The 12,293-nt window shown below is 41.6% G+C and overlaps 1 protein-coding gene across 9 annotated transcripts in view; it reads right to left on the bottom strand.

Annotated features, from left to right (window-relative positions):
- CPEB3 (cytoplasmic polyadenylation element binding protein 3) overlaps nucleotides 1–12,293 on the bottom strand; it is a 195,118-nt gene that overhangs the window by 16,236 nt on the left and 166,589 nt on the right. For all 9 annotated transcript variants that reach the window (XM_045068734.1, XM_045068732.1, XM_004749661.3 and 6 more), the window contains one exon: nucleotides 10,395–10,576. In XM_045068734.1, coding sequence (XP_044924669.1) covers nucleotides 10,395–10,576 — 182 coding nt within the window. The remainder of the gene's footprint in view (nucleotides 1–10,394; nucleotides 10,577–12,293) is intronic.

The raw sequence follows: 12,293 nt of genomic DNA, 5'->3' as shown, positions 1-12,293 counted from the left end.
TCAAGACATTATTCCCAAGAGATAACAAATTTCAGAAGAGTTCCATGATCAAAAAATTTGTGAAAAACTGCATATTGTTTCCTTCTTGCATTTTCACAATGAAGATTGGTACATAAAAGATTCTAAGAAGTCCTAGAATAAACTTACCTACTTAACATTCTTCAAGAAAGCATTTCCAAACTCACTTGACTTAGAAAAAAACTTTTTTTTTTTTTTAAAGATTTTATTTATTTATTTGACAGGCAGAGATCACAAGTAGGCAGAGAGGCAGGCAGAGAGAGAGAGGAGGAAGCAGGCTCCCTGCTGAGCAGAGAGCCCGATGCGGGGCTCGATCCCAGGATCCTGAGATCATGACCTGAGCCGAAGGCAGAGGCCCAACCCACTAAGCCACCCAGGTGCCCCAGAAAAAAACTTTTTAAAAAATAAAATAGATATTAAAATCAAAAGGGGCTAATATTTGACAGATAACCATTTAGGAAATGGTCATTTAGGGGAACTAATTTTAGGGACAGATTTTGAGGCAGGCCAGACCTGCCTACTGAGAGCTCCTTCTCCTGTTTCAAAAACTGAGATAGCCAACCAATGTTACCCCTGTCTTGCCTGACATATTTAACTCCTTTTATCATGTGAAATTCTTTTTTTTAAAAAAATATTTTATTTATTTATTTGACAGAGAGAGAGAGAGATCACAAGTAGGCAGAGAGGCAGGCAGAGAGAGAGGGGGAAGCAGGCTCCCCGCTGAGCAGAGAGCCTGATGTGGGGCTCAATCCCAGGACCCTGAGATCATGACCCAAGCCAAAGGCAGAGGCTCAACCCACTGAGCCACCCAGGCACCTTTGTTATGTGTAATTCTAATTAGATTGTCTAATGAATATCTTCCAGAAGAGTTCAAATAATAGTCAAGGTTTCATATAAATCAAATATTCTCAGTATCACTGTATACTGACAGAACGCTTTTAAGTTTTTAAAATTGCTTTCATTAACACACACACACACACACACACACACACACACACACACACACCCTATCCTTCCTTCAAGTTATACACTAAGTGGTTTAGTGAGGACTAAACTCCAGATTGGCTTATTCTAGACTATTATCCCTTCTAGTAGTAAAAAGGTCTCTGTGAGCTGAGTTGGCAGACTTAAACAAATGTCTGTTGCATGATGCATTTCAAGTACAAACACCTAGCTTAGAAATTTCGAGGAAGGGACACCAGGTGGCTCAGCTGGTCAGGTGGCCGACTCTTGATTTCAGCTCATGTCATGATCTCAGGGTCATGGGACAGAGAGCCCCACAATGGGCTCCACGCTCAGCATGGAGTCAGCTTGAGATTCTCTCCCTCTTTCCTCTCCCTCTGCCTCTCACACATGCTCTCTCTCTACAATACATTAATAAATCTTCAAAAAAAAATTTCTAGGAGACAACATGGCAAAGTTGTGCTAAACAATAACTGTGTGGTGGGAGCCCCTCAGATTTTTATTTTTATGTTATTTATTTGTATATTTATTTTTAAAAAGATTTTATTTATTTTTCTAAGAGAGGGAGAGAGAGAGAGAGCACAAGTAGGCAGAGCAGCAGGCAAAGGGAGAGGGAGAGGCAGGATCTCTGCTGAGCAAGGAGCCCCATGCAGGGCTCCATCCCAGAACCCTGGGATCACGACCTGAGCCAAAGGTAGATGCTTAATGGACTGAGCCACCCAGGCACCCGCCCCTCAGATTTTTATAAAGAAATTATTCCTATTAATCAAATATGCTTTTGTTAGACTAAAGGAGATTCAACTGATTCTATCCTTATAAATATTCTCTGGGCCACACAGAGTAGACAAAAGGGTAGAAAATGGCCATGTAAAAAGATTACCTCTTTTCTAATGATCTCATTTTTCACACTACAAAAATCTTTCAGATGTGAGTGATCTAGCCTTGAGTTATAAAGAAATTTATATTTGAAAGCTCTGAATTTAGCAGAGCTTTCACATCCTAAGTGTTCATTTGGCATCACTTCTAAAAATACCATTAAAACAGACAGAATGAGTACAGGTGCCCTCTTTTGCCCTTATTGTACTTAAATACTTTAAACTGTTCCAGTTTTTCACAGAAATGCTGTTCATGGATTATAAGCAAAATTTAATCCTAACCTATTCAACTTTAGGTTCAAAATCTTTTCATTATTAGAGAAAAGATAGTGCTAAAAATACTTCTTTCTGGACAGGACTTTTTCTTTCTTCAATCCCTTGCCTGGAAAATGCATTTAGGTGTTTACCTCCATAAAAGAGACTTGTCTCTATGTGTGTCTTGACTAATATCCAACCAGCATGTTGGCAGATCAGCAGCTGTGTTAACTCTGTGTGTGTGTTGTTGGGGTCGATTCCATGTTAAAACATGTTAACCCCCTAGGGCCTGCCTGGGCCTACTTAGCCATAGTGACTCCATGTTGCCCAGGTAGACATTTTGTTGTTTAATAAATGCCTCAACAGTTATTGATATCAGTTCCAGGTAACTGTTACTAAAACACACACCTAAAACAAGGCCATTTTGTTTATATCAGTTCCAGGTAACTATTACTAAAACACATACTTAAAACAAGGCCATTTTGTTGTTTAATAAACCCCCCAACAGTTACTAGTATCGGTTCCAGGTAACCGATACTAGTAAAACACACAGGTAAAAGACATCCAATCAGCCAAAGCCACATATGCAGATGTCTGCGGTTGTGCACTATAAAAACTAGCCTGTAAGACCAAGGGGCGTCGCTCTCTTCGGAGGCAGCCCTGGCCAGTCAGTCTGACTTCTAATGCTTGGCATAGAATAAAGCTTTACATAACTTTCACTTTGTCTCAGCCTCATTCCCCTGGCTGGTCAGTCTAACTTCTAATGCTTAGCATAGAATAAGGCTTTGCATAACTTTGTCTCAGTCTCATTCCTTTGATAACGGACCCAACGTGTGTGTGTGTGTGTGTGTGTGTGTGTGTGAACTTCAACTATTCCACTGTCTCTGTATTAAAGATCCTTGGTTGGGGGGCACCTGGGTGGCTCAGTGGGTTAAAGCCTCTGCCTTCAGCTCAAGTCATGATCTCAGGGTCCTGGGATCAAGCCCTCCATTGGTCTCTCTGCTCAGCAGGGAGCCTGCTTCCCCTTCTCGCTCTCTGCCTGCCTTTCTGCCTACTTGTGATATCTGTCAAATAAATAAATAAAATCTTAAAAAAAAAAAAAAAAGCTCCTTAGTGGAACTAAGTAGTTGCTTTAAAAGAAAAAAAAAAAAAAGGAGCAAGAGAGTCAACAATTAGCCTTGAATACATGATTAGGTAACCACACACTTTAAATCAGCCAGGCTCAGCAGTAAAGCAAATCAACATCAGCACAGCCAAATAACTTTCCAAAGCGCTTCTCCATCTGTCATTGTTTATCAGCCCCACAAACTGTAAGACAGCTTGGTCTTCTTACTACTATTGGAAAATAAAAATCAATAAAATCAAGCCTCTAAAAAGTGATAAATTATCCAAAGTCACATAACTGGGAGAAGAGCTAGGAGTGTTGACTCAGGCCTCGAACAGAACACTTTTTCACTATGGCCATGTTCTCCACATGGTAAGGACAGGAGTGGACCTGGGGTGTACCCCTTCTAAGATACTGATGGCCTTACCCCAGAAATGCCCCACTCTTTAGTATTCTAGGGAACCTGTTAACCAGAAAAGTGAATCACATGCTCGTGTGTGCCAAGGCAGAAGATCAATGGGAAAACTCATCTATTCATCTAAATACAAATAATTAATGTGTGTCCACTATGTGTGAAGTATTAAGTATACAGTAGCTAACGAGAAAGACACCAAGAACTGCTGTGCTGGGCATCACACAACCTTAATATTGTCAACACAGGGACAAATTACCAATTGGCTAATAACTGGTGAATATTAACCATAACATATGCATAATGTAACCTTTAATGTATTTATTTCAAGATGGTAATAATGTTTCCTTGGAAGTAAAAACAAGCATAAATTGTATTTGCGTCATTTAAAACATTTTTATTTTTTTAATTTTCCCCACCCCTTGTGTCATTTATAACAATAATGTTCCATAACAAGGGTCATTATAGCAACTTAAAATGCCAAACTTTTCAATCAAATGCTATAATCCAGTGGTGTTGCCCTGGTTCACACTCACTTGTAAAAGGTTTCATGTGAAGACAACGTAAAAGTGAAAATCAAAAGCAAAACAACTAAAAAAGGGCACAGAAAATTTTCCAGTTCATTTTGCTAATGTTAAAAATGACCTACAGGGCGCCTGGGTGGCTCAGTGGTTAAGCCGCTGCCTTTGGCTCAGGTCATGATCTCAGGGTCCTGGGATCGAGTCCCGCATCGGGCTCTCTGCTCAACAGGGAGCCTGCTTCCCTCTCTCTCTCTCTGCCTGCCTCTCCGACTACTTGTGATCTCTCTCTGTCAAATAAATAAATAAAATCTTTAAAAAAAAAAAAAGACCTACAGACATATCAGAAACTCCTGATAACAAATCCCAGATGTGCTCTGCTCTGTGCAGAATATGTTCACCTGGAAAGTTATGTGAACTACTGAAATGTGCATAAACCCCACAAAAGGACCTATAATCTAACTCAAGACATTCTGAATCTAAGGTCTGTGGAAAAACGACTTCATGGAAGAAGTGGGCTGAAGAGACATTAATCCCTGGGTGAGCCCAAGGTTCTGGGAAGGAGTCCTGTGAGCAGAGGCAACTCTGCCCTTAATTGACAGGTTTCTTCACAGTCTCCAAAGCTCTGCTAGATTCTCATTTGCTGCAAAATAAAGGAGGTTGGACCACTTCCCATCTAAGGTTAGTAAATTCAGCTTCAATGTCAAAAATACTTTAAATTTCTTTATCACATCAGTGTTTTTTCTTTTTTAAAGATTTAGTTATTTGAGAGAGCGACAGAGAGCTTGCACATGTGTGTGAGCGAGTGAGTGAGCAGGGGGACAGGCAGAGGAAGAGGATCTTAAACAGACGCCCCCACTGAGCGTGGAGCTCCATGTGGAGCCCATTCCCATGACCCTGAGGTCATGACCTGAGCCCACATCAGGGAGCCACCCAGGGCCCCCACACAAGTGAGTATTCTTAATGAAGTAGAAAAGGAAAGCTCTGCAAAGTGCCCTTTGGCGGGCAGCTGGATTGGCCAAAGGTTGCTATCTAAGGGGTTTCATCTGGGCTACTTCTCAGTGAACACTCATTCGATAACTCACTCATTTATTCATCTGAAAACAAATAATTACTGTGTCCATTACATGTCAAGTATTAAGTATACAGCAGCTAACATGAAAGACAGTCATTGCTCTCATAGATTGTATAGTCTAACAGAGTAGATGGACATTAAATGAAGCAATATTTCATTACAGAGGTATTTAAAGCCACAAAGGAATGGTAGATGGTATTATGACAATGATTTATGATGGAGATGTAAGTTCCATGAAGAAAGGATTCCTAAAATACTATAAGTAAGCTGAGATGCAAAGGAAAAGTAGGTATTAGGCAGGCAGAAGAAACAGTACATATAACGACCCTGAAAAAGAGAGAAAAGGTCCAGTTATGACTGGCTCAAGAGGAAGAGAGAGCTAAGGCAAAAGACGTGTGTAGTTTAGTGAAGGGGCATGGGGCAGTATTAATTAAGGATTCTGACCTTTATCCTAATGGCAGTGGAAAATAACCGAAAGGTTTAAAGGAGGACATTATGATTTTAAAAGGTCACTCGGTTTTATGTAAAGAATGTACTAGAGATTGGCTAAGCTGAATTGGGGAGACCAGTGGGAAGCCTCCTCTAGATATGCAGGTGAGAGATGAGAGTGACTCACTCTAGTATCCCCAAGAGCCTTCTGTGGTCACTTCTGGTCCTTGTTCTCCCATACATCATCCTGATCTATTCTGCACACTTACTGAGCACCCCCCGTGAGCCAAGACCTCTGGGCACATGCGGCAGAGTCAAGATCCTGGCAGTTCTGTAAGGAGGTACCATCAGAAGCCTGTTCCTCCTCTGGGAGTCCTGCCGTTGCTAGCCAGACTGCAGCAAGAAGTTTGATGTGTGGATTTATCAGACGACTCCAACAAGTCACATAGTCTTGGCGGACTCTAATTACACGTAGAGCATGGGTCAGAAGCTTTACATTCATAAAGCCAAAAAGTCTCTGAGACGGTGAGACAAAATCAAACCTACAAAGGTTGTATTTTCTCTGTAGACCACTCCATCTAAAAACTTAGCCAAAGAGCAGCAAGAACAACGAGATAATAATTACAGAAACATCTAAATTCTCAAAAGAGAGGTCTTTTTTGAGAAAGCTGGTTGAATACAAAAGAGGTGAAAGAGATGCACCAGTCAAATTCTTCTTCATGGACCTCCCAAAGTTCACCTAGGAAAGCTGCAACCTGAGAGCACAGCCCGCAAACAGTCCGAGAACTTCCAGGGTTCCTGGCATTGCTGCTGTGCCAGGGACCCTCTCCCACTCTCCATATGGAGCAAAAATAAAGGGCTAAAGGGCTAGGAGCAAGCAAGTGGCCCATAAAATGCTATCTGTAGCGTCTGTCTTGTTTTGGTTCACTGATTACACTATATCTGTATTCATAATGATGCAGACAACAAAGGAAGTTCCTCTGACCGGAAAGGTAAGAAAGGTTGATGCTGTTTAACATAGTCAAGGTCTTGGTTTAAAGGCAACTGTAGGCTAACATAAGAAAGAGAATAGAACCGTAGCATCTTGGAATTTGCAATAGTAAGGGAAAGGGATTATGGGCATAGGAAGGTATCTGCTCCTGAGTTTTAGGACAGCAAGTTCCAAAACCTTAGCTATGAGACTATTGCTAAAAACTTAGAGGGGTTATTCAGGAAAGAAGGTTGTGCCTAATAAGAAATTCTCTGTAGACAATCAAGAACAGAGCACCCAAGAGATAGAGCATTACTTATGGAAATACTGATGTGCTTCTATATAATGGGGGCTCTCTGGAAAGCTCAAACTTACATTTTAGGAGAAAGAGAAATAAAAACAAAACTGGGGATGAACTTAAAAAGCGTCTAAGAAGGATGCAGTTAACAGAGGCTCAAAATGCCAGAGTCAAAATCTGAGAGGACAGAGTAACAATTTGGGGAAAGGGAGGGTAATGTTCACAGAGGGACAGTGAAAGGGGAGCCTATCTCAGGATGGAAGCTGGCTTGTATCTCTCATAATGAAGAAAATGGTCTCCATATTAGGCAGGGCGAACAAAGAGCATGGGAGGCAGAGGACAGGAGGGGCTGTGCCACTTTGAATCATTTCTAATTCACTCCCTTAGATGATTCTCAACTCTGGGCACTGCAGAATGGACAGGTCCCTTGTAGACACCATGCGGATGGAGGTGGCCTTCTTGTGACTGTGGCAATAGTCCCACTATACATACGTACAGTGTGTTATGTTGTATATATTGCTTCCTCTTCCGGGTTTCCCACTGGGCTATTACGACTGCCTTCATTATACACTGAAGCTCAGCATTTAAGTGACCTACCCAAAGTCACACACCCCACAGGGGATAGGACCAGATGTAGAGCCCGCTATGTGACCCTGTGCTCTTTTCACTAACCAGGTTGTCTGTTCACTACATCTTCAGTGAGCAATTGATAAAATTCAAGTTACATAATATTAACAACATCGGTATTAATTGCGTTTGTAGCAAACTGAACACTGTTAACCATCAAGTGCTAGGTACTAAACATCTATCCAAAGGTCATACAGCTCTGGCTGTTCAATGCTCAAATCTCATTTATTCTTCAGACCATCCCCCAGAGGGAGTTACTGATGAGGACCTGAAGCTCCTGGCATTAATTAACTTACTTGGGGTCACCAGTGACTAGTGCAGCAGAGATTTAAAAGTACTGAAATCTATTCTAGCTCGAAACTCCATACTCTTTCCACTACAACTGGCTGCTACTCTAAATGTTTATCAAGGACTACTCTACAAGAGGGAAGATACAGTTAACCCAAATGCAGTAGGCAGAAATAGTCAATGGCTTTCTTGAGTCCTCAGAAGACTGATGTTCCAAATACATTTTCATAAGCAAGGCCTATGATCGTGGTCACTACCTCTCTCTATTTTACCTAGGTCCAAGTCTTGTGGGAAAAAATACTGAGGGCCTGAATATAGCAGGGGAAGGAGCAGAGGTGGGCAACAAAACAAATAGCATCTGAATTTACTGTGGTTTTAAAATGTGCTCAAAGATTGCCATATTCCCTGGGGCAAGTGTACTTCCCTCCATTAAGGAATAAGCCAGGAGGTTGTTAGCAAAGGGAAAGGGGCAAAGGGAAGAGAGACGCATGGGGAAATGGAGCTTTCTCTATAGTCCCTAGTATGACCCCATCCAGTCACTAGTTCTGGCTGCAGAGAGGAACAAAGAAGGCACAGAGAAGAGAATCCAAGGCTCTACAGGTTAAGGTTACGACTCACCATGACCAGTGGTGAGTGCCATAGCCGTCTAAATGTTTGGTGTCTAAATATCTGGTGTCTTAGACTCACAAAAGTGCAAGCACAAGAAAGTCCACCAGCACCAGCAGCAGTAAAGAAAATCCTCGAAGTATAACCATTTGCCAATTCAACAAGGGTTAATCGAGCACCTACTACTACTTCAGCTACACATCGAGCAATGGGTAAGCAAGCACTGGGAATGAAACAGAGAATGAGACAGACACGGTGCCTGACTCTGCAGAGTTTACAGTCTGTGGGGGGTAGGGCGGGTGGTTTACTGCTATGAAAGGGGAAGGTCAGGACACTGTGGGTGCTTGAAAACTAGGAATGGAGCTGAATCTTTATCACACCTCTCCATTAATTCAAAGAGTGTTTCAAAATTCTGAAAAAGAATTGTTGTTCATTTTGATTAAAAAATAAACAAACCACCACTACTTATTTTTAAGGAGCCCAGTAATGTAGCAACTGTTTATTTTAGGCACTGGCTTTTGAAATTTGATCAGATATATGTCTTAATAAAAATATAACTTGCTGAATATCTAAAAATCTACCAACTGAAACTTTCAACTTCTAAGAAGCTTGAGTCAGCTACCCAAAATTAGTCAAAGTCTACCATAGAGAGTAGAGATTAAATATCATAATAGAGGGGCGCCTGGGTGGCTCAGTGGGTTAAAGCCTCTGCTTTCGGCTCAGGTCATGATCCCGGGGTCCTGGGATCGAGCCCTGCATCAGGCTCTCTGCTCAGCCAGGGAGCCTGCTTCCTCCTCTCTCTCTGCCTCCCTCTCTGCCTACTTGTGATCTTTGTCTGTCAAATAAATAAAAATAAAACCTTAAAAAAAATCATAATAGAACATATTTGGGGTGCCTGGCTGGTTAAGCGCCGCACTCTTGGTTTTGGCTCAGATTGTGATCTCAGGGTCCCGAGACCAAGCCCTGTGTCAGGCTTTGCACTCAGCATAGAGCCTGCCTAAGACTCTCTCTCCCTCACTCTCTCTCTTAAATAAATCTTAAAACAAAAAACAAAAAACACCACAATAACATATTTCCTACTTTATTTATTCCAGGTCAACATATGCCCCCCAAACAGCCTTTGCTGGAAGTGTTAACAGCCACTGTACAATTGCAAAGGGAGGTGTTCAATACCTGATCTGTTCTCCTACTTGTTCTATTAATCCATTAACATAGGTCTCAGATGATTTCCTCCTACCACCTTCTATTTCTCCAAACCTCCAAAGAGTGGCAGAGCTGGGATTTCGGGGACTTAGACCTATGCCTGTTCACGAAACCAACTGAGCACCCCAGCTCCCTACATTCTGCCATGTGTCCCCTCTTTAGATCAGAGGGAGCAAATCAGGATACCTCTAGGGGCCCGACAGGTAAGACCATGAAGCAGGAGGGCAGGTAAGGCATATGCATATGTGTTATGAACAGGATTACAAGGACTTGGAGGACTATAGGGAATTGGAGGGGACTGAAAGAGACAGCAGTTATCTCGCTCCAATGTGTGATCTTGCAATGTTAAGAGAAATCAGAATTTCAAAATTTTATGTATACTCCCTGAACATTAACATTTAGTGTGGGTTCAAAGTGAACTTGTTTTAAGAGCACCACATGGGTCAAACAGGTCACCAGCTGGCAACCTTTGTTAATGCGCTGTTGGCATCACCCTTTAAACAGCACCAGTTATTCTGCACGGTTATTTTCATAAACGTAACATCACCCTGGGGAGAGGTGAGGCAGAAGGTTCGTTAACGCCTGGCAAATCGTGGGTACTCTCTTTTTCAGGCAGCCTAGAGGGACTCATGGACTGATACCATGTAAGGTAAGCTGCTCACTTATGATCACGAGGTGCTTTTCTCCCCAGGGACCCAGAAAATAAACTTCGTTTCTTTCCCAGAGCAGTTATGCCCCAAGCGGTCGCTTACCCGTTTGTCAATGTCATTGTGTTGGAGCTGCACAAAGCGCGCGCTGATGGCTGCTATGTAGCTCTGCTGATTGGAGAACGCCACGCGGCCAGCACCTTTGGGGTACTTCAGCTCCGGGTCCGTGTCGATGCCGGCATAGCAGACACCACCATACAGACGGTCCATGATCATTGCCAGTTCAACTGCAAGAATATAAACACAATTTGGTATAAATGTTTAGAAGGTACTTTTGCCCAGGAGAAGGAAGAACTATTTAAAGATCATGCAGTATAATTAAGAAAAGGAAAACCCATGTTAGGTATCATGAGGGGTGTCTGCATCCATCTGACAACTCAAGGAAGGGAGCGCCTCATATTTAAAAATAAAATGAAAAAAAAAATTAAGAATTTACATAATACACACACAAATTTACATAATCAGAACTTCAGCAACAGTATAAAAGGAATGATCTATTGGCAATCCTCCTGTTCTAATTTCTATTTAGTCAACTGGAGTGGGCCCTGGGTAGGCAAAGCATTTCAGACAATGCACTTACAATTATAAACAGCCCTATTTACTGACCTCTAAGACTGAAAGCCATTATTAAAGTCATACTGTTATATTAAGATTAAGCTATAGAAAGAATTAATTGCTCATTTTAACTGGAGGAATATATTTATAACCTTAAGATAAATCTCTACAATGAAAAAAAATACTTATTTTTTAGTATATTCTATTCCAACTGAGAAATCTCCACACTAGCCTCTCACACTGAATTCTAAATAATAATAATAATAATAATAGTAATGATAATAGTAGCAATGAACATTTATTGAGCACTTAAAACAATATACCAGGAAGTATGAAGGCAGTAAAAAGACACACATCCTGTACTCTGCTTAAAATCCAGAGGTCTGTCTAAACTCCTTGCCACATTTTTTCTAAATAAACCTTTATATTGGTATATTTATAAAACACCTATACAGAAGGCATTTGGAAATTGGACCATTCCAAAGGTCTGATATCCTAGAATTATCCTCACCAATGGTATCAAGGAGAGACAGATAGCAATTACTTACCTGTATCCAAACTGCCTGAAGGTAATTGTTTACTTGATACTGGATGTCACTTCCACCACGTGTGACCATTTCTTTCAGGCTACTCATATGACTTAAGTCCAGAAGACTTAGCCTTAGCCCTGGGGAATGACCTAAGAACCCACATCCCTCAAACACCTACATGTGGTATTTAGAAAGAAGAAGACAGGGTAGGTGGATGATGACCTGGGTTGTAGCCAGTGTGCAAAGACCATCACATCACACAACAGACCTCCATGTGAATCAGTATTTGGGGAGAAGGAAAGCAGCCGAAGCTGGTGGGGTAGGGGAGGAACTTTGTAGCAGATGCAGAGTTGAAGAGCTGAATGGTAAAAAAAAAAAAAAAAACAACTCACCAGATTTCTTTTCTTTTTTTTTTAAGATTTTATTCATTTACTTGACAGAGATCACACGTAGGCAGAGAGGCAGGCAGAGAGAGAGATAGAGAGAAGAGGAAGCAGGCTCCCTGCTCGGCAGAGAGCCCGATGTGGGGCTTGATCCCAGGATCCTGAGATCATGACCTGAGCCGAAGGCAGAGCCTTTAACCCACTGTGCCACCCAGGCACCGCTCCCCCCCACAACCAGATTTCTATGAACAGAAGGAAAGTCAAGCATTACTGGTTTCTGTAGTATGAAGCTGCTGAGCTGGTAAGAAAACTTTGTTGCTAACAGAAAGGATGTCTTTCTACTTAACTTCTTCAAAATTTATCTCCATACCAGACTGCCTAATATTGGTGATTATTTTCTAAGTGCCTGTTTTTAAGAAGATTGATCTGCAACCAACAGGTTCTGGAATTTTCAGAAAATAACAAGTTAGCAATAA

Source organism: Mustela putorius, unplaced genomic scaffold (genome assembly GCF_011764305.1).
Source record: "Mustela putorius furo isolate JIRA1106 unplaced genomic scaffold, ASM1176430v1.1 tig00003909_pilon_pilon_pilon, whole genome shotgun sequence".
NCBI lineage: Eukaryota > Metazoa > Chordata > Mammalia > Carnivora > Mustelidae > Mustela > Mustela putorius.
The sequence above is the reverse complement of the archived record's forward strand: the minus strand, read 5'-3'. Positions and strand labels throughout refer to the sequence as shown.